The sequence below is a fragment of the Hyla sarda genome, chromosome 11, assembly GCF_029499605.1.
Source record: "Hyla sarda isolate aHylSar1 chromosome 11, aHylSar1.hap1, whole genome shotgun sequence".
NCBI classification, from domain to species: Eukaryota; Metazoa; Chordata; class Amphibia; order Anura; family Hylidae; genus Hyla; species Hyla sarda.
In genome coordinates, this window is record NC_079199.1 from 70,797,558 (window position 1) to 70,821,333 (window position 23,776).

A 23,776-nucleotide genomic window follows, 5' to 3' on the forward strand; every position below is an offset into this window, starting at 1 on the left:
CAAATAAAGAAATAAGAAGTCTTTACCTGCAAGCTAGTGCCGGACCTTGTTCTTTCCTTCATATATATATATATATATATATATATATATATATATATATATATATAGATAGATAGATATATGTTAAAAGCAATATAGCATAATGCAACATAAAAAATGGTTTTGGGGTTCTCCCCCAATCCACTTTGCCGTTTCTAACTCTTGACAAGGATTGATTCTCCATTCTCAAGCGCTGGAGTCCCCTGCTCAGTGGACCACTATTCACTGAGTAACTGCCACAGCACGAGGAAGCGGCCGCAGCGAGTAATCTGCTTCCGCGATCCCACATCCCCGCTGCTGTCAACTCATCCAGGGCCTGACACAGCTCCGAGCCACCTGCCACCACAGACCTACATGCCAGTATATCTACAACAAAGACGGAACAAACACCTAAGAAGATTGCAGGTATTTCTACCAGGCCATGTACGCTGTGAGCACCAGCACCCCTACACAACGCTATATTTCATCGTGTTCATTCCTTACGCATTAGACTGCTACAAATCACAATTGTATTTTCAGGGCTGCTACTATTTTTTTACTCTATTTTTTACTCTATTTTTATTATACATCATTTTACAAGTGCTTCTAACTTTTTCCTTGTCAAAGACTGGTACCATCATTTAAAAAAAATAATAATAATTATGTTGCATTATGCTATACTGCTTTTAACCTATATATATCATTATCTCTGTAGCAAGGGCCCTGCTCAGAGACTGGATTTTATTACCGACTATATTGGCAATATATTTGAATAAAGCACATTATATTTAGATACCAGCCACATCTCCCATCTCATTTTTTTCACACACACTCTAGCACAAAATACTAACTGTGCCTAGAGGTCTGAATTATTACATCGTGACTTCTAGTTAGAGCTTCTCTCAGCAGCGCATCTAGTCCCCCAAAGGCACCGCAAGCAGTGTCCTGCTATTATCATGATGCTCGGTGAAGAGCCATTCATCGCTATGAGGCAGGGCAGGAAGTCAATTTGGAGATAGTAGTGCGGGGCCAATCAGATGCGGTGCCGGTGCTCAAACCTCCTGAACAGCAGAATATTTAAACAGGTGGTGTGCTGGTCACAGATACCTGTATGATTGTGGTATTTTTCTCTTCATTAGTATTCCTGATTAATCTGTGTTCCTGGACCTTTGCCTGACTTCTGACTTTCAAATTTCCAGGAGATTCTTTTATTCTTTATTATTGTCTCTGTTTCTGATTTGCTATTGCTCTGTTGCTCATGGTTCTGACCCCCTTGCCAGTTTTTGGACTTTCTGATTCTATCCTGGTTGTGTTTGCCTGCTTCTGACATGGCTTGTCTAACATTCCTTTAGAGTAGTGTTTCTCAAGTGCGGTCCTCAAGTACCCCCCAACAGGTCATGTTTTCTGGATTTCCTTAGTCTTTCACAGGTAATATAATTATGATCAATGAATCAGACATCACCACAATTAGATCACCTGTGAAAAACTAAGGATATCCTAAAAAAACATGACCTGTTGGGGGTACTTGAGGACCGTGCTTGAGAAACACTGCTTTAGAGCCCCAGGCACTTAGTCATTGCAGGTACCTCTGCCTAGTTGAGGGCTGCCATTTAGGGCTGACAGTGGCTGTGGTGAGTGTAGGGTGCATTTTTCCCTACTGAACTTGACACTTAAAGGTGCACTCTCATTAAAACAAATTTTTGCTATTGCACTCCTTATGGTAAATGAAAAATATTTCTAATATACCGTATATACTCGATTTCAACCCAAAATCCCAGGAAAAGTTATTGACTCGAGTATAAGCCTAGGGTGGGAAATACATCATCCCCCCCTGTCATCATCCAGACCCGTAATTAACATCCTCATCATCATCCCCTTGTCATCATCCCACACATCCCCCCTTCATCATCCCCTTATCATCCCACACATCCCCCCTTCATCATCCCCTTATCATCCCACACATCCCCCCTTCATCATCCCCTTATCATCCCACACATCCCCCCTTCATCATCCCCTTATCATCCCACACATCCCCCCTTCATCATCCCCTTATCATCCCGCACATCCCCCCTTCATCATCCCCTTATCATCCCACACATCCCCCCTTCATCATCCCCTTGTCATCATTCGCCCTCAGTGGTCTTCAACCTGCGGACCTCCAGAGGTTTCAAAACTACAACTCCCAGCAAGCCCGGGCAGCCATCGGCTGTCCGGGCTTGCTGGGAGTTGTAGTTTTGAAACCTCCGGAGGTCCGCAGGTTGAAGACCACTGCGGCCTTCGACATCATCCAGCCCCCTCTCACCCCCCTTTAGTTCTGAGTACTCACCTCCGCTCGGCGCTGGTCCGGTCCTGCAGGACTGTCCGGTGAGGAGGTGGTCCGGGCTGCTATCTTCACCGGGGGCGCCTCTTCTCCGCGCTTCCGGCCCGGAATAGAGGCGTTGCCTTGACAACGACGCAGAAGTACGTTGGCAATGAACGCACCTCTGCGTCGTTGTCAAGGCAACGTGACTATTCTGAGGCCGGGCCCGAAGCGCTTAGAAGAGGCCTCCCCGGTGAAGATAGCAGCCCGGAACCACTATCCCACCGGACCACCTCCTCACCGGACAGCCCTGCAGCACCGGACCAGCGCCGAGCGGAGGTGAGTACTCAGAACTAAAGGGGGGTGAGAGGGGGCTGGATGATGTCGAAGGCCGCAGTGGTCTTCAACCTGCGGACCTCCGGAGGTTTCAAAACTACAACTCCCAGCAAGCCCGGACAGCCGATGGCTGGCCGGGCTTGCTGGGAGTTGTAGTTTTGAAACCTCTGGAGGTCCGCAGGTTGAAGACCACTGCGGGTGGGGGAGTTCACTCGAGTATAAGCCGAGGGGGGTGTTTTCAGCACGAAAAATCGTGCTGAAAAACTCGGCTTATACTCGAGTATATACGGTACTTTGTTTAAAAAAAAAATGAAGTTTTCCATGTTTTATTTGTGCTTAAAAAAGCTGAAGAGCACATTTTCCCCCAACTCATACGCAGACTTTGGACCAAAGTCCAAACACAGGAAGTGCCGCCTGGAGCATATGGCAGTTATGTGTGAGAGGAGCTATGATTGGATGAGGCTGGACACCCCCCCCCCCCCCCCCTCAGCACTCCAGGCGGCACTTCCTGTGTTTGGACTTTGGTCCAAAGTCTGTGTATGAGTTGGAGGAAAATGTGCTCTTGAGCTTTTTTAAGCACAAATAAAACATAGAAAACTTCATTTCTTTTAAACAAAGTATATTAGAAATATTTTTCATTTACCATAAGAAGTGCAATAGCAAAAATTAGTTTTAATGAGAGTGACCCTTTAAACTGTTTGTATTCTGGATGTAACACCCAGATCCCATCAGTTCTACTGAATAAGCCAGTGGGTCCGTGGGGGTTGAGATTTTTACCCAAAATTAAATACAGTTAAACCGGGGTACAATATGCCTTTCTAAATAAAACCTAATTGTAGTGCATAAGGTATCATATCAATAAAAATATCATCTCATAGTCATTGATCCCAGTATAGTATATACATTACTTCATCATGCACTCTTATATAAGATAAACCTAACAACTGTAAAACCCTGCAATTAAAACTACAACTTTTACGGTCTTATCTTGCAGAGGCACTGAGCGCTGCCGCCATTTTATGATTAATCACCCGGAAGACAAGCGATATGTTATAGAAGGAGAAAAGAGCGTTCATCTCAGTCTGGAAGAGCTAGTCAATCACTACTGTATGTTTCCTGTGGAGCCTTATAAAGAGATGCTAACAATGGCCTGTCCTATGGTAAACACTGGACTCTATAATTCCAAAAATGTAACATTATTCAAATCTGTTTTGACATATTTTATTGGGAAATTCAGAGTCAAAGAAGTATTCTAGAGAAAAATATTATAAATCAACTAGTGCCAGAAAGTTATACAGGTTTGTAAATGACATCTGTTAAAAAAAAAACAAGCCTTTCAGTAGTTATTAGCTGCTTACACCACAGAGGAAGTCAGGTAGTTATTTCCAATCTGACAAGGTGCTCCCTGCTGCCACCTTTATAAGTGTTAGCAAATATGGAGAAAAACTGTTCCAGGTTAAACCCCCCCCCCCCCCCCCAAAGGACGAGGGGCACTCCCTCCGTCTGGAGAAGAAAAGGTTTAGTCTAAAGGGGCGACACGCCTTCTTTACCGTGAGGACTGTGAATTTATGGAATGGTCTACCTCAGGAACTGGTCACAGCAGGAACAATTAACAGCATTAAAACAGGGTTAGATACATTCCTGGAACAAAATAACATTAATGCTTATGCAGAAATAAAACTACATCCCTTCCCCTTATCCCCTTACACCCTTCACTGCAATTCCCTGGTTGGACTTGATGGACATATGTCTTTTTTCAACCATACTAACTATGTAACTGTCTAGACCCAGAGTAAAACTCTCCTGTTCTGGTCAAATCCTGACAAATAAATAGCCTTCCAGTAGAAATAGCAGCTGCAAATAAAGTGGAGTGTAAGCATGCATGGGATAGACATAATGCTATTCTTCATATAAGATAAGGCCATGGACTATTGATAGTATTCTGAAATATTGGGCAGACTAGATAGGTCAAATGCTTTTCATCTGTTGACACATTCTTCGTTTCTATAATTGCACAGTCTATATAACACCTAATACTTCATACCCTCACTATGTACTTTTAACAACTACAAAAAAATAATATAACACCAAGTTCTGCAGTTTAACAACTTTAGTGGGTAGAAAATATATGTGCTGCTGCTTTGAACCAATGGGGATTTGGGGGTAGTTTTGCCCTGTGGACAGTAGTACTGAAGGCTGGCTACCCAAATTATCCGATATCCAGTAGTGTTGCTCGCGAATACTCGCAATGCAAATTTTATTTGTGAATATCGCATATTCGCGAATATAGCACTATATATTCGTAATTATGAATATTCGTTTTTTTTTTTTTTCCACAGTACACATCACAGTGATCATCCCTCTCTGCTTCCAGCTTGTGTGGTGTAAAAAAGGCTATAATACTACTGTGTGAGACTACTGTGTGAGACTGGCGTGCAAATTTTCGCATATGCAAACATTTGCATATGCTAATTTTCGCATATGCAAATTTGCACTTATGCTAATTTTTGTATATGCTAATTTTCACATATGTTAGTTTTCGCATACGCAAATTTTCGCATATGCGGAAATAAAATGAGAATATTACGAATATGCGAATTTAGCGAATATATGACGAATATTCGTCCATATATTTGCGAATATTCGCGAATTCGAATATGGCCTATGCCGCTCAACACTAATATCCAGCCTGTAGTACTTCACAAATATGTGAGACAATGACCAAAGGCAGTTCTACATGTATGGTCAGTAGGGATATATTTATTTTCTGCTCATGAGGCAGACATTATTTTAGTTAAGTCAGCTCTTATCACTGGTGGTGCTTTTAGCACAGCATAGTGTTAATTCTTGTACTTAATTATTGTTGATAATGCAATGCGACAGCTGGAGTTTATGTCTTTTACTGGTCAAACAACGCTCCATTGTTTTGCAATTCAGATGTTAAATCAGGATGAAGTCTGTGCAGACAGCAGTAGTGTTGCTAGTGTGATGTCCCGGTACGGGTTATGCATCTCACAATCCTATCAGCTTGAGTCCCTGCACGTCCCCAGGGCTCACCTGCATTGTACCCCTATAATCTGTATAATTGTATATTATGTTTAAAGGACCTTTGATATGGTCACATGGTTTATATGGTCACATGATAATGGTTGTTGTTACGCCGAGCGCTCCGGGTCCCTGCTCCTCCCCGGAGCACTCGCAGCGTTCTTCTGTGTGCAGCGCCCCGGTCAGACCTGCTGACCGGGAGCGCTGCACTGTTATCACCGGCGTGGATGCGATCCACGTAGCGGGACGTGCCCGCCCGCGGGTCGCATCCCAATCACCTCACCCGCTCCGTCCTCCTGCTGTTCTGCCCCGGCGCGCGCGGCCCCGCTCTCTAGGGCGCGCACGCCGGCTCTCTGAAATCTAAAGGGCCAGTGCACCATTAATTGGTGCCTGGCCCATTCAGTACCTACACCTTCAATACATATAAAAACCCACTTCCCCTTCCTGTCCTTGCCGGATCTTGTTGCCTTGTGCCCTGAGAAAGCATTTCTGTGTGCTCCATAGCCTGTGTATCCAGACCCTTGCCGTTGCCCCTGACTACGAACCATTGCTGCCTGCCCAGACCTTCTGCTACTACCGCTGCAAGTCCATCCCGCTTTGCGGCGGGCTCTGGTGAAAACCAGTAACCCCTTAGATTCCGTTCCCCTGGTACGGCCCACACCATCACCTCACTGACACAGAGGATCCATCACCTGTGTCCTCTCCGCATTCCAGTCCGGATCCTGACAGTAGATCCGGCCATGGATCCCGCTGAGGTCCAGCTGCCCAGTGTCGCTGACCTAACCTCCGTGGTCGCTCAGCAGTCACAACAGATCGCGCTACAAGGACAGCAGTGGACTCAGTTGCCCGCTATGCTACAACAGCTTCTGCCACAACAGCAGCAACCATCTCCTCCCCCAGCTCCTGCATCTCCTCCCCAGCGAGTGGCTGCTCCCAGATTCCGTCTGTCTCTACCTGACAAGTTTGATGGGGACTCTAAACAGTGCCGTGGATTCCTGTCCCAGTGTTCCCTACACCTGGAGATGATGTCGGACCAATTTCCTACTGAACGGTCTAAGGTGGCGTTCGTGGTCAGCCTCCTGTCTGGAAAGGCCTTGTCATGGGCCACACCGCTTTGGGACCGCAACGAGCCTACCACAGCTACAATCCAGTCCTTCTTCTCAGAAGTACGTAGTGTCTTTGAGGAGCCAGCCAGGGCTTCCTCAGCCGAGACTGCTTTGCTGAATCTTGTCCAAGGGAGTTCTTCTGTGGGCGAATACGCCATCCAGTTCCGCACCCTCACCTCTGAGCTATCCTGGAATAATGAGGCCCTCTGCGCGACCTTCAAGAAAGGCTTATCCAGTCACATCAAAGATGTCCTGACCACACGAGAAATTCCTCCTAACTTGTCTGAACTCATCCATTTTGCCACCCGCAGCGACATGCGTTTCTCGGAAAGACGCCAGGAGCATCGTCAGGAAAAGGATCTTGTTCACACCAGGCGGTTTTCCTCCCAGGCTCTTCTCTTTGAACGTCCTTTGCAATCTGTTCCTGTGCCTCCTACCGAGGAGGCTATGCAAGTGGATCGGTCTCGCCTGACCCAACAAGAGAGGACTCGCCGTAGGAATGAAAACTTGTGCCTATACTGTGCTAGCACCGAACATTTCCTAAAAGGCTATCCTATTCGTCCTCCGCATCTGAGAAACGCACGCACTCACCTAGTCAACGTAAGAGAGTCGTTGCTAGGAGTGAATTCTACCTCTCCACGATTGACTTTACCTGTGCGGATTGCTATACCCGCTAATGCTACTTCCTTCTCCGTTGTGGCCTTCTTGGACTCGGGTTCAGCAGGAAGTTTCATTGAAGCCTCTCTAGTAAACAGATTCAACATTCCAGTTACCCGTCTCGTCAAGCCTCTCTTCATTTCCTCCGTCAATGGAGAGAGACTGGTCTGCACCGTGCGTTACCGCACTCAACCGCTACTCATTTCTGTTGGAGTTCACCATCATGAATATATTGAATTTTTTGTGCTACCCAACTGCACTTCTGAAATTCTTCTGGGCTTGCCCTGGCTCCAATGTCATTTGCATAGCCTCGACTGGGTCCCCGGGGACATTAAGAGCTGGGGGTCTTCTTGCCACAAGCGATATCTTCACCCAGTTTCTTCCTGCCAAGTCTCCATGGCTACTGCATGCCTGGTCTTCCCAAGGCCTATCAGGACTTTTCGGATGTTTTCTGTGAAAAGCAGGCAGAGGTCTTACCACCACATAGACCCTATGACTGTCCTATCGACCTGCTCCCTAGTACCACACCGCCCCGTGGTAGGATTTACCCACTATCTGCCCTGGAAACCCAAGCTATGTCGGAGTATATACAAGAAAACCTCAAAAGAGGTTTTATCCGGAAATCATCTTCCCCAGCTGGAGCTGGATTTTTCTTTGTCGCTAAAAAAGATGGATCTCTCCGCCCCTGTATTGATTATCGCTGCCTCAATAAAATTAACGTAAAAAATCGCTATCCTCTGCCCCTCATCTCCGAACTCTTCGACCGACTGAGAGGTGCCAATATTTTCACCAAACTAGACCTAAGGGGCGCTTATAACCTCATCCCTATTTGTGCAGGTGACGAATGGAAGACCGCCTTCAATACCAGAGATGATCATTTTGAATACCTAGTTATGCCTTTTGGCCTATGCAACACACCAGCAGTCTTTCAGGACTTTGTTAATGACATTTTTCGGGATATGCTGTACTCTTGTGTGGTAGTCTATCTTGACGACATCCTCGTTTTTTCCTCCAACCTAGAGGAACATCGCCTTCATGTTCGTCAAGTGCTCCAGCGACTACGCCAAAATCCACTTTACGCCAAAATCGAGAAGTGTCTATTCGAACGCAGCAGTCTTCCCTTCTTGGGTTACATTGTGTCCGGACAAGGTCTTCAAATGCATCCTGATAAACTTTCTGTGGTAATGGATTGGCCTCGCCCCACTGGCCTGCGAGCAATCCAAAGATTTCTCGGATTTGCAAATTACTAATGTCAATTCATTCCCCACTTCTCCACCATCGTTGCTCCTATTGTAGCACTGACTAAGAAAAATGCTAATCCGAAATCCTGGCCGCCACAGGCGGAGGAAGCCATTAACCACCGCAAAGCCGCCTTCTCCTCTGCTCCAGTCTTGTCCAGACCTGATCCTCAGAAGCCCTTCTTCCTCGAGGTTGACGCCTCCTCTGTTGGAGCCGGAGCTGTTCTCCTACAAAAATCCGCTAAAGGAAAAAATGTCACCTGCGGATTTTTCTCCAAAACCTATTTACCAACAGAAAAAAATTGTTCCATCGAAGACCGTGAACTGTTGGCAATTAAGTTGGCCCTTGAGGAGTGGAGACATCTTTTGGAAGGATCCCTACACCCCATCACCATTTATACAGATCACAAAAATTTGTCTTATCTCCAATCCGCCAAGCGGCTAAATCCTCGCCAGGCTAGGTGGTCGTTGTTTTTTGCCCGTTTCAACTTTCTGATTTATTTTCGGCCCGCAGACAAGAATGTCAGAGCCGATGCTCTATCTCGTACCACCGATGCCTCTGAAGTCGATCATTCCCCCTGAGTGCCTGATCTCTTCTGCTCCTGCTTCTCTGGTACCTGTCCCTCCAGGAAAGACTTATGTTCTTCCCCGTCTTTGCCTCCGGATCCTCAAATGGGGCCATTCCTCCCTTCTGGCTGGTAACGCTGGAATAAAAAAGACTTTACAGTTGATTGCCAGACACTATTGGTGGTCCTCCTTGGAAAAGGATTTGACTGATTTTGTACGAGCCTGTACAGTATGTGCACGTGACAAGACCATTCGTCAAAAGCCTGCAGGTCTTCTTCATCCGCTGCCGGTGCCTGAACAGCCTTGGTCCCACATAGCCATGGACTTCATCACGGATCTTCCTGTATCCCATGGCAACACTGTCATCTGGGTGGTCGTTGATCGTTTTTCCAAAATGGCTCACTTTTTTCCGCTTCCAGGCCTTCCTTCTGCGCCACAGTTGGCGAAGCAATTTTTTCTGCAGATTTTTCGTCTTCACGGGCTTCCCACGCATATTGTCTTGGATAGAGGCATTCAATTTGTGTCAAAATTTTGGAGAGCTCTCTGTAATCAATTAAAGATCAAATTCAATTTCTCGTCCTCCTATCACCCCCAATCCAATGGACAAGTGGAAAGAGTGATAAGAGAGATAAAAAAAAAGAAGAACTCCTCCTGTCTTTCTCCCTGGGGACAAAGTGTGGCTCTCTGCCAAATACATACGCTTTCAAGTCCCTAGCTACAATTTGTGTCCTTGCTACCTCAGCCCTTTTAAGATCAAGAATCAAATTAATTCTGTCTCTTACAAGCTTCATCTTCCCTCTTCTCTTCGCATTCCTAACTCTTTCCATGTGTCTCTTCTCAAACCTCTTGTGCTTAACTGTAGAGAAAAGAAAAGAAAGGACCGACGGACGGCGCCTCGTGTATTTACCCTCAATAGATCGGGTGGTGGGTGGGGGGCAACCCCACGGGGCTTGTAGATGGCCGCTCAACTTGAGATCTATGCAAAAAAGCATATCACCCACGATATAATCTGGGTACTGTAGTGCGAGTCGCTGCTATGCCGATGGGTTGCAGGAGGAAACAAGTCGTCCTGGGAGTCAATATTAGAAGTAGAGCAGGAAAAAACCCTCAGGTATGGCACTGCAGACTCTTGTAGACAGATGAGGCGGATGCCAAAGGTAATAGGAAAGTCCTCAGCAGGACATTTTATAAAAAAAAACAATAAAATGGACAAGATTACGCGTTTCGGGAGGATCCCTCCCTTCCTCAGATCAGGATAAGGACAGTACAACAATAGCAGGTTTATATAGCCCAATAATGGGTGCCAAAAACACATGGGAGGAGTAACAATCCAAACTTGAAAATCAAAGTACAGGAAAAGAAACAGCACCTACATATAATATACAGTATGAATATACATTAGGAAGCAATACAATTACAAATTGTGGTAATATAAGGTCAGGTTATGTGTTGGACCATGGCTAGCAACTGCTGGAGAACCGCAGTGGGCCGGAAGCCGCAGCATGTGAACAGTGTAACCAAGGCACTTCCTGTGTGAGAAGCACGTCAATAGCAATGAGCTCTGAAGCCGGGCTGGTTGCCCTGGACGCGTTGCTATGCTAGGAGGTCACATGGTCAGCCCTCTACCATCAGCTCTGAATGTGGTTTCTCCTTACTTGTGAAGGCTGTGAGGATCGTACTGGCAGAGGACACTGACAGGCTCCTATTCAGTGTAAGCTGTGCGATTATTATCTATATGCAAATAGTGCTGTCAGGGGATACTGGCAGCCTGGTCAGTGTGGGCTGTGTGAGCACTGTGTATACATAAGGATCGTGCTGTCAGGGGATACTGGCACCCTGGTCAGTGTGGGCTGTGAGCACTGTGTATACATAAGGATCGTGCTGTCAGGGGATACTGGCAGCCTGGTCAGTGTGGGCTGTGAGCACTGTGTATACATAAGGATCGTGCTGTCAGGGGATACTGGCAGCCTGGTCAGTGTGGGCTGTGTGAGCACTGTGTATACATAAGGATCGTGCTGTCAGGGGATACTGGCAGCCTGGTCAGTGTGGGCTGTGTGAGCACTGTGTATACATAAGGATCGTGCTGTCAGGGGATACTGGCAGCCTGGTCAGTGTGGGCTGTGAGCACTGTGTATACATAAGGATCGTGCTGTCAGGGGATACTGGCAGCCTGGTCAGTGTGGGCTGTATGAGCACTGTGTATACATAAGGATCGTGCTGTCAGGGGATACTGGCAGCCTGGTCAGTGTGGGCTGTGTGAGCACTGTGTATACATAAGGATCGTGCTGTCAGGAGATACTGGCAGCCTGGTCAGTGTGGGCTGTGAGCACTGTGTATACATAAGGATCGTGCTGTCAGGGGATACTGGCAGCCTGGTCAGTGTGGGCTGTGAGCACTGTGTATACATAAGGATCGTGCTGTCAGGGGATACTGGCAGCCTGGTCAGTGTGGGCTGTGAGCACTGTGTATACATAAGGATCGTGCTGTCAGGGGATACTGGCAGCCTGGTCAGTGTGGGTTGTGTGAGCACTGTGTATACATAAGGATCGTGCTGTCAGGGGATACTGGCAGCCTGGCCAGTGTGGGCTGTGAGCACTGTATATACATAAGGATCGTGCTGTCAGGGGATACTGGCAGCCTGGTCAGTGTGGGTTGTGTGAGCACTGTGTATACATAAGGATCGTGCTGTCAGGGGATACTGGCAGCCTGGCCAGTGTGGGCTGTGAGCACTGTGTATACATAAGGATCGTGCTGTCAGGGGATACTGGCAGCCTGGTCAGTGTGGGCTGTGAGCACTGTATATACATAAGGATCGTGCTGTCAGGGGATACTGGCAGCCTGGTCAGTGTGGGTTGTGTGAGCACTGTGTATACATAAGGATCGTGCTGTCAGGGGATACTGGCAGCCTGGTCAGTGTGGGCTGTATGAGCACTGTGTATACATAAGGATCGTGCTGTCAGGGGATACTGGCAGCCTGGCCAGTGTGGGCTGTGAGCACTGTGTATACATAAGGATCGCGCTGTCAGGGGATACTGGCAGCCTGGCCAGTGTGGGCTGTGTGAGCACTGTGTATACATAAGGATCGTGCTGTCAGGGGATACTGGCAGCCTGGCCAGTGTGGGCTGTGAGCACTGTGTATACATAAGGATCGTGCTGTCAGGGGATACTGGCAGCCTGGCCAGTGTGGGCTGTGAGCACTGTGTATACATAAGGATCGTGCTGTCAGGGGATACTGGCAGCCTGGCCAGTGTGGGCTGTGAGCACTGTGTATACATAAGGATCGTGCTGTCAGGGGATACTGGCAGCCTGGCCAGTGTGGGCTGTGAGCACTGTATATACATAAGGATCGTGCTGTCAGGGGATACTGGCAGCCTGGCCAGTGTGGGCTGTGTGAGCACTGTGTATACATAAGGATCGTGCTGTCAGGGGATACTGGCAGCCTGGTCCGTGTGGGTTGTGTGAGCACTGTGTATACATAAGGATCGTGCTGTCAGGGGATACTGGCAGCCTGGTCAGTGTGGGTTGTGTGAGCACTGTGTATACATAAGGATCGTGCTGTCAGGGGATACTGGCAGCCTGGCCAGTGTGGGCTGTGTGAGCACTGTGTATACATAAGGATCGTGTTGTCAGGGGATACTGGCAGCCTGGCCAGTGTGGGCTGTGAGCACTGTGTATACATAAGGATCGTGCTGTCAGGGGATACTGGCAGCCTGGTCAGTGTGGGTTGTGTGAGCACTGTGTATATAAGGATCGTGCTGTCAGGGGATACTGACAGTCTCTTAGACACTTCAGACTATGTGAATCATGTGAGGATCGCACTGTTAGGGGATAAGGAGGCATGAGAGGGAGACAAGATATTAATAGAGAACTATACAGGGATATTAATCTGTTTATCAGTGCAGAGAAGAAGTAAGCACTGCCTGTATAGTGATCACATTGTAAGGGGGAGACTCACATTGTCATAGGTAAAGATGAAGGTGATAGGTAAAAGAGGACATGCTGCTGTGGTATTATGATGTGTAACAGCATGGTATAGTATAACCAGGTATTAACTGATAACAAGATTACTATTTTAGTCATGATCGGACCATGTTAGGTATGTGGTGTTGATAGGAACTTGTGTAGTGATAACATATGGAGTGATATGCTGTGTCTTAAGGGCCATAATAAGTATAAAACCCTATATCAACCATTGGTGTACAATGGATCAGAACACCCTATGTAAACAGTACACTCTTTGTCACCTAGTAAAAATATAAATATGTGCATAGCATTAAGAAATATTATATAAATATAAAGAAATATAAATATGTGCATAGCGTTAAAAAATAATTATATATATAAATGGGTCTAGGTACTATATGAACATGTAGTAATGAAAACACATGTACAAATACATATACACACATGCACATATATACACATACATATACACATACACCCATCTACACACATGCATAAACATATACAAAACCATATAGGGCATAATGGTTTCAACTGCATATGCATGGGGAAGCTGTAGAACAGAAGAATTAAAGTAAGAGCAGGACTGAATTATCTGATGACAAGGTGATAGCCTTATTTATAGGGAGCATTCTATCATCTCATTAAGACCTGTGGGCACCAATGTTTGAAGTTTGTATATCCAGTAATTTTCTCGTTTACGTAAGGTATTAAACCTATGTGGAATGTCCCTGGATATACTTTCTATTGGGGTAATTGAAATAACATTGAAGTTTTGACCATGCTGTTTAGTTATATGGTTTAATATTTCTCCTCCATAGTGTCTCCCGGCATATAACTGAACAGCATGGTCAAAACTTCAATGTTATTTCAATTACCCCCAATAGAAAGTATATCCAGGGACATTCCACATAGGTTTAATACCTTACGTAAACGAGAAAATTACTGGATATACAAACTTCAAACATTGGTGCCCACAGGTCTTAATGAGATGATAGAATGCTCCCTATAAATAAGGCTATCACCTTGTCATCAGATAATTCAGTCCTGCTCTTACTTTATTCTTCTGTTCTACAGCTTCCCCATGCATATGCAGTTGAAACCATTATGCCCTATATGGTTTTGTATATGTTTATGCATGTGTGTAGATGGGTGTATGTGTATATGTATGTGTATATATGTGCATGTGTGTGTATATGTATTTGTACATGTGTTTTCATTACTACATGTTCATATAGTACCTAGACCCATTTATATATATAATTATTTTTTAATGCTATGCACATATTTATATTTCTTTATATTTATATTATATTTCTTAATGCTATGCACATATTTATATTTTTACTAGGTGACAAAGAGTGTACTGTTTACGTAGGGTGTTCTGATCCATTGTACACCAATGGTTGATATAGGGTTTTATACTTATTATGGCCCTTAACTCCTTAAGGACTGGGGTTTTTCCGTTTTTGCATTTTCGTTTTTTGCTCCTTGCCTTTAAAAAATCATAACTCTTTCAATTTTGCACCTAAAAATCCATATGATGGCTTATTTTTTGCGCCACCAATTCAACTTTGTAATGACATCAGTCATTTTGCCCAAAAATCTACGATAAAACGGAAAAAAAATCATTGTGCGACAAAATTGAAAAAAAATGCTGTTTTGTAACTTTTGGGGGCTTCCGTTTCTACGTAGTACATTTTTCGGTAAAAATGACATCTTATCTTTATTCTGTAGGTCCATACGATTAAAATGATACCCTACTTATATAGGTTTGATTTTGTCGGACTTCTGGAAAAAATCATAAATACATGCAGGAAAATTAATACGTTTAAAATTGTCATCTTCTGACCCCTATAACTTTTTAACTTTTCCGTGTATGGGGCGGTATGAGGGCTAATTTTTTGCGCCGTGATCTGAAGTTTTTAACGGTACCATTTTTGCATTGATAGGACTTATTGATCTATTTACACTATTTAGTACTTTGGATTTTTTTTGCGCGCACGCCATTGCCCGAGCGGTTTAATTAATCATATATTTTTATAATTCGGACATTTCCGCACGCGGTGATACCATATATGTTTATGTTTATTTTTATTTACACTGGTTTTTTTTTTTATTGGAAAAGGGGGGTGATTCAAACTTTTAATAGGGGAGGAGTTAAATGATCTTAATTCACTTTTTTTTTTCACTTTTTTTTTGCAGTGTTATAGGTCCCATAGGGACCTATAACACTGCACACACTGATCTTCATCATTGATCACTGGTTTCTCATAAGAAACCAGTGATCAACGATTCTGCCGCATGAGTGCTCATGCCTGAGTGCTCAGCTCTGAGCGCGCGGCGCTGCGGGCTATTAGAGGCGGGTCCCGGCTTCACTATGACGCCGGGCCCGCCGTCATATGACGCGGGGTTACTGTGTAACCCCGCGTTACATCAGGAGGGCAGGACCAAGGGCGTACCTGTACGCCCATGGTCCTTAAGGGGTTAAGACACAGCATATCACTCCATATGTTATCACTACACAAGTTCCTATCAACAACACATACCTAACATGGTCCGATCATGACTAAAATAGTAATCTTGTTATTAGTTAATACCTGGTTATACTATACCATGCTGTTACACATCATAATACCACACCAGCATGTCCTCTTTTACATATCACCTTCATCTTTGCCTATGACAATGTGAGTCTCCCCCTTACAATGTGATCACTATACAGGGAGTGCTTACTTCTTCTCTGCACTGATAAACAGATTAATATCCCTGTATAGTTCTCTATTAATATCTTGTCTCCCTCTCATGCCTCCTTATCCCCTAACAGTGCGATCCTCACATGATTCACATAGTCTGAAGTGTCTAAGAGACTGTCAGTATCCCCTGACAGCACGATCCTTATGTATACACAGTGCTCACAGCCCACACTGGCCAGGCTGCCAGTATCCCCTGACAGCACGATCCTTATGTATACACAGTGCTCACACAGCCCACACTGACCAGGCTGCCAGTATCCCCTGACAGCACGATCCTTATATACACAGTGCTCACAGCCCACACTGGCCAGGCTGCCAGTATCCCCTGACAGCACGATCCTTATGTATACACAGTGCTCACAGCCCACACTGGCCAGGCTGCCAGTATCCCCTGACAGCACGATCCTTATGTATACACAGTGCTCACACAACCCACACTGACCAGGCTGCCAGTATCCCCTGACAGCACGATCCTTATGTATACACAGTGCTCACACAGCCCACACTGACCAGGCTGCCAGTATCCCCTGACAGCACGATCCTTATGTATACACCTTGCTCACAGCCCACACTGACCAGGGTGCCAGTATCTCCTGACAGCACGATCCTTATGTATACACAGTGCTCACAGCCCACACTGACCAGGCTGCCAGTATCCCCTGACAGCACGATCCTTATGTATACACAGTGCTCACAGCCCACACTGACCAGGCTGCCAGTATCCCCTGACAGCACGATCCTTATGTATACACAGTGCTCACACAGCCCACACTGACCAGGCTGCCAGTATCCCCTGACAGCACGATCCTTATGTATACACAGTGCACACAGCCCACACTGACCAGGCTGCCAGTATCCCCTGACAGCACGATCCTTATGTATACACAGTGCTCACAGCCCACACTGACCAGGCTGCCAGTATCCCCTGACAGCACGATCCTTATGTATACACAGTGCTCATACAGCCCACACTGACCAGGCTGCCAGTATCCCCTGACAGCACGATCCTTATGTATACACAGTGCTCACACAGCCCACACTGACCAGGCTGCCAGTATCCCCTGACAGCACGATCCTTATGTATACACAGTGCTCACACAGCCCACACTGACCAGGGTGCCAGTATCCCCTGACAGCACGATCCTTATGTATACACAGTGCTCATACAGCCCACACTGACCAGGGTGCCAGTATCCCCTGACAGCACGATCCTTATGTATACACAGTGCTCACAGCCCACACTGACCAGGCTGCCAGTATCCCCTGACAGCACGATCCTTATGTATACACAGTGCTCACACAGCCCACACTGACCAGGGTGCCAGTATCCCCTGACAGCACGATCCTTATGTATACACAGTGCTCACAGCCCACACTGACCAGGCTGCCAGTATCCCCTGACAGCACGATCCTTATGTATACACAGTGCTCACACAGCCCACACTGACCAGGCTGCCAGTATCCCCTGACAGCACGATCCTTATGTATACACAGTGCTCATACAGCCCACACTGACCAGGCTGCCAGTATCCCCTGACAGCACGATCCTTATGTATACACAGTGCTCATACAGCCCACACTGACCAGGCTGCCAGTATCCCCTGACAGCACGATCCTTATGTATACACAGTGCTCACACAGCCCACACTGACCAGGCTGCCAGTATCCCCTGACAGCACGATCCTTATGTATACACAGTGCTCACACAGCCCACACTGACCAGGCTGCCAGTATCCCCTGACAGCACGATCCTTATGTATACACAGTGCTCATACAGCCCACACTGACCAGGCTGCCAGTATCCCCTGACAGCACTATTTGCATATAGATAATAATAGCACAGGTTACACTGAATAGGAGCCTGTCAGTGTCCTCTGCCAGTACGATCCTCACAGCCCTCACAATTAAGGAGAAACCACATTCAGAGCTGATTGGTAGAGGGCTGACCATGTGACCTCCTAGCATAGCAACGCGTCCAGGGCAACCAGCCCAGCTTCAAAGCTCACTGCTATTGACGTGCTTCTCACACAGGAAGTGCTTTGGTTACACTGTTCACATGCTCCGGCTGACAGCTTCCGGCCCACTGCGGTTCTCCAGCAGTTGCTAGCCATGGTCCAACACATAACCTGACCTTATATTACCACAATTTGTAATTGTATTGCTTCCTAATGTATATTCATACTGTATATTATATGTAGGTGCTGTTTCTGTTCCTGTACTTTGATTTTCAAGTTTGGATTGTTACTCCTCCCATGTGTTTTTGGCACCCATTATTGGGCTATATAAACCTGCTATTGTTGTACTGTCCTTATCCTGATCTGAGGAAGGGAGGGATCCTCCCGAAATGCGTAATCTTGTCCATTTTATAGTTTTTTTTAATAAAATGTCCTGCTGAGGACTTTCCTATTACCTTTGGCATCCGCCTCATCTGTCTACAAGAGTCTGCAGTGCCATACCTGAGGGTTTTTTTCCTGCTCTACTTCTAATCTTGTGCTTAACCGCTTTTCTCCCAAGGTTACTGTTCCTGCTCCTGTTTCTGGCTCCTCTGATGTCTTCGCTTTCAAAGAGATCCTTGCCTCCAAGATCGTCCGAGGTAAAAGATTTTTTTTAATTGATTGGGAGAATTGTGGCCCTGAAGAGAGGTCCTGGGAACCTGAGGCCAACATTTTTGACAAGGAGCTTGTCCGCAGATTCCTGGGCTCCAAAAAGAGGGGGAGAACAAAGGGGGGGGGGTACTGTTACTCCGAGCGCTCCGGGTCCCTGCTCCTCCCCGGAGCGCTAGCGGCGTTCTTCTGTGTGCAGTGCCCCGGTCAGACCCGATGACCGGGAGCGCTGCACTGTTATCACCGGCGGGGATGCGATCCGCATAGCGGGACGTGCCCACCCGCAGAGTTGCATCCCAATCACCTCACCTGCTCCGTCCTCCTGCTGTTCTGCCCCGGAGCGCGCGGCCCCGCTCTGATGTTTCACAGGAATAGCCGCAAGTTGAAGGAGAAAAATTCAAAATCTTCATTTTTTACACTCGCATGTTCTTGTAAACCCAGTTTTTGCATTTTTACAAGGGGTGAAAAGAGAGAAATTTTCTTAAAATGTGTAACCCAATTTCTCTCGAGTAATTAAATACCTCATGTGTGTATGTCAAGTGTTCAGCGGGCGCAGTAGAGGGCTCATAAGGGAAGGAGCGACAGTGGGATTTTGGACAGTGAGTTTTTCTGAAATGATTTTTGGGGGGCATGTCACATTTAGGAAGCCCCTATGGTGCCAGAACAGCAAAAGAAACACATAACATACCATTTTGGAAACTAGACCCCTTGAGGAACATAACAAGAAATAAAGTGAGCCTTAATACCCCACAGGGGTTATACGACTTTGCATATGTAAAAAAAATATATTTTTTTTTCACAAAAATTTGTGATTCCCCCCAAATTTCACATTTTTGCAATGGTTAATAGCAGAAAATACCCACCAAAATTTGTAACCCCATCTCTTCTGAGTATGGAAGTACCCCATAAGTTGACCTGAAGTGCACTACGGGCGAACTACAATGCTCAGAAGAGAAGGAGTGATATTTGGCTTTTTGAGAGCAAATTTAGCTTGGGGGGCGTGTCGCATTTAGGAAGCCCCTGTGGTGCCAGAACAGCAAAAAAAAAAACATGGCATACCATTTTGGAAACTAGACCCCTTGAGGAACGTAACAAGGAATAAAGTGAGCCTTAATACCCCACAGGGGTTTCACAACTTTTGCATATATAAAAAAAATATTTTTTTTTCACTAAAATGTGTGTTTCCCCCCAAATTTCACATTTTTGCAAGGGTTAATAGCAGAAAATACCCACCAAAATTTGTAACCCCATCTCTTCTGAGTATGGAGGTACCTCATAAGTTGACCTGAAGTGCACTACGGGCGAACTACAATGCTCAGAAGAGAAGGAGTCATATTTGGCTTTTTGAGAGCAAATTTTGCTCGGGGGGCATGTCGCATTTAGGAAGCCCCTATAGTGCCAGAACAGCAAAAAAAAACACATGGCATACCATTTTTGAAACTAGACCCCTTGAGGAACGTAACAAGGAATAAAGTGAGCCTTAATACCCCACAGGGGTTTCACGACTTTTGCATATGTAAAAAAATATATATTTTTTTCACTAAAATGTGTGTTTCCCCCCAAATTTCACATTTTTGCAAGGGTTAATAGCAGAAAATACCCCCCAAAATTTGTAACCCCATCTCTTCTGAGTATGGAGGTACCCCATAAGTTGACCTGAAGTGCAATACGGGCGAACTACAATGCTCAGAAGAGAAGGAGTCATATTTGGCTTTTTGAGAGCAAATTTTGCTCGGGGGGCATGTCGCATTTAGGAAGCCCCTATGGTGCCAGAACAGCAAAAAAAAAACACATGGCATACCATTTTGGAAACTAGACCCCTTAAGGAACGTAACAAGGAATAAAGTGAGCCTTAATACCCCACAGGGGTTTCACGACTTTTGCACATGTAAAAAAAATATATTTTTTTTCACTAAAATGTGTGTTTCCCCCCAAATTTCACATTTTTGCAAGGGTTAATAGCAGAAAATACCCCCCAAAATTTGTAACCCCATCTCTTCTGAGTATGGAGGTACCCCATAAGTTGACCTGAAGTGCACTACGGGCGAACTACAATGCTCAGAAGAGAAGGAGTCATATTTGGCTTTTTGAGAGCAAATTTTGCTCGGGGGGCATGTCGCATTTAGGAAGCCCCTATGGTGCCAGAACAGCAACAAAAAAAACACATGGCATACCATTTTGGAAACTAGACCCCTTCAGGAACGTAACAAGGAATAAAGTGAGCCTTAATACCCCACAGGGGTTTCACGACTTTTGCATATGTAAAAAATATATATATATTTTTTTTCACTAAAATGTGTGTTTCCCCCCAAATTTCACATTTTTGCAAGGGTTAATAGCAGAAAATACCCCCCAAAATTTGTAACCCCATCTCTTCTGAGTATGGAGGTACCCCATAAGTTGACCTGAAGTGCACTACGGGCGAACTACAATGCTCAGAAGAGAAGAAGTTGTCATGATTCGGCTGGCTGGAGGTGGATCCTCTGTGCCAGAGAGGGATTGGCGTGGACCGTGTCGGTGGACCAGTTCTAAGTTGCTACTGGTATTCACCAGAGCCCGCCGCAAAGCGGGATGGTCTTGCAGCGGCGGTAGCAACCAGGTCGTATCCAACGGCAACGGCTCAACCTCTCTGACTGCTGAGATAAGCGCGGTACAAGGGAGTAGACAAGAGCAAGGTCGGACATGGCAGAAGGTCAGGGCAGGCAGCAAGGTTCGTAGTCAATGGTAATAGCAGGAGGTCAGGAACACAGTAATGGTAAACACAGAAGAAGCTTTCTCTAGGCACTAAGGCAACAAGATCCGGCAAGGAAGTGCAGGGGAAGTGAGGTAATATAGCCAGGGAGCAGGTGGAAACTAATTAGGGTGATTGGGCCAGGCTCCAATCATTGGTGCACTGGCCCTTTAAATCTCAGAGAGACGCGCGCCAGAGCATGACAGCCGGGGACCGGGACAGGTGAGTGACTTGGGATGCGATTCGCGAGCGGGCGCGTCCCGCTATGCGAATCGCATCCCCGCCGGCAATGTCAGTGCAGCGCTCCCGGTCAGCAGGTCTGACCGGGGCGCTGCAGGGAGAGAAACGCCGGGAGCGCTTCGGGGAGGAGCAGGGACCCGGAGCGCTCGGCGTAACAGGAGTCATATTTGGCTTTTTGAGAGCAAATTTTGCTCAGGGAGCATGTCGCATTTAGGAAGCCCCTATGGTGCCAGAACAGCAAAAAAAAAAAACACATGGCATACCATTTTGAAAACTAGACCCCTTGAGGAACGTAACAAGGAATAAAGTGAGCCTTAATACCCCACAGGGGTTTCACAACTTTTGCATATATAAAAAAAAAATAATTTTTTTTCACAAAAATTTCACATTTTTGCAAGGGTTAATTGCAGAAAATACCCACCAAAATTTGTAACCCCATCTCCTCTGAGTATGGAGGTACCCCATGAGTGGATGTCAAATGCACTGCAGGAGCGCTACAATGCTCAGAAGAGAAGGAGTCACATTTGCTAATTTGGCTGAAATGGGGGTGGGGGGGGATGGCATGTCACATTTACTGCCAGAAAAGAAAAAAAAATTTTAATTTGTAAATACATTTCTTTGGAAAAAGGACTTACCTCATATCTGGGCGTAAAACAGATCTCCGGGTGCACACTGGTCAAGGAGGAACAGGAGAGCAGTCAGGGGCCTTGAGCTTCTGCCTATGGAGCCAGAACAGTGGGACCCCCCCCCCCCCTCAAGGGGCATTATATGGGGTACACTAATAACTAACAAGGGGTACAGTGGGACATAAAAGGATAAAACAGGTTATGTTCCCAGAATGATGACCCAGAGCATAGCCAAAACTAAAAAATATGCCCACCCCAAACCCTATGCTCTGAATCATCATTCTGGGAATATGATGTGTGTGGCCGTCCCTAACCTGTTGCCTCAAATGCGCACCCCGCTCAGGTGGAGAGAGAGCGCTGCGCATTTGAGGCAACATAAAAAGTCCCCGATGATAGTGACTCAGTGATCCATGACCCAGAGAAAAAAATACCCCCAGAGGTCTTATCAGATTATTATTATTTTTTCTTTATGAGAGTTTTTTGGGCAATTTAGTGGTTTTATGGGGTTAAAACTTGGAATGTACTCTGGACTTGGTACATTGGGGTCAAATTATGGAAAATTTAAATGAAAAGGGAAAATTTAGTACTGCATGGAAGTGTGATACTCCCTGAAGCAGTTTTTAATGCAGCGGCCCGGATGATCAGGGCAAGTGTCACATTGATAGGTGGTGTCCTTCCGAATCCCCCTCCTGTTACACACTCTGCATTTTTTCTGGGATCGTCCCTTCTTTCCAGTGTGGGGGACCTCACCTGGAAAGTGTTGGCCTGGGACGATCCTGGCACCTATAACTTCAGTTCCTTGGGAAGTCCGGCCTGCTCTTTCCCGGTCAGCAAAGATCAGGACCTTTAGGACTTCTTCTTGGAACTGAAGGTATGTCCCTGTGTTGCCAGCGTTCTGGTACAGTACAAAAGAGTTGTACATGGCAACCTGTACCAAGTAGACCGCAACTTTCTTGTACCATACACGTGTTTTCCGCATGGCGTTATATGGCTTTAGGATTTGATCAGAAAGATCAACTCCCCCCATATACCGATTGTAGTCCAGAATGCTGTACAATCGGGCTTGAGGACCGTTGTTGTGGTACCTTGCACAGGGACAGGTGAGCTGCCGTTACCATGAATAGTGGTCAGCATAAGGACATCCCTCTTATCCTTATACTTGACCAGCAACAGGTTTTCATGGGTAAGGGCACGGGACTCACCATTGGGCATAGGTGTCTGAACAAAATTTAGAGGGAGGCCTCTCTGATTCTTCCGCACGGTCCCACAAGCGGACATGGATCTGGCGGCAAGGGACGTGAAGAGAGGGATGCTGGTATAAAAGTTGTCCACGTACACGTGGTAACCCTTATCCAGCAATGGGTACATAAGGTCCCAAATGATTTTCCCGCTAACACCCAGAGTGGGGGAACAATCTGGGGGTTCAATACGGGAATCTCGTCCCTCATACACCCTAAACTTGAGAGTGTACCCGGAGGTCCTCTCACAAAGTTTATATAGCTTCACGCCATATTGCGCCCGCTTCGAGGGAATATACTAGCAGAAGATGAGTCTCCCCTTAAAACTGATGAGAGACTCATCTACAGAGAGC

General features: G+C 46.1%; 1 protein-coding gene across 3 annotated transcripts in view; it reads left to right on the top strand.

Moving 5' to 3' along the window:
• Positions 1 to 23,776, top strand: part of SH2D2A (SH2 domain containing 2A) — a 258,266-nt gene that overhangs the window by 175,106 nt on the left and 59,384 nt on the right. For 2 of the 3 annotated variants that reach the window (XM_056546543.1, XM_056546544.1), the window contains one exon: positions 3,648 to 3,813. In XM_056546543.1, coding sequence (XP_056402518.1) covers positions 3,648 to 3,813 — 166 coding nt within the window. Of the gene's footprint in view, positions 1 to 3,647; positions 3,814 to 18,499; positions 18,579 to 23,776 lie in introns of all 3 variants that reach the window. The other variant, XM_056546545.1, reaches the window with a different exon arrangement.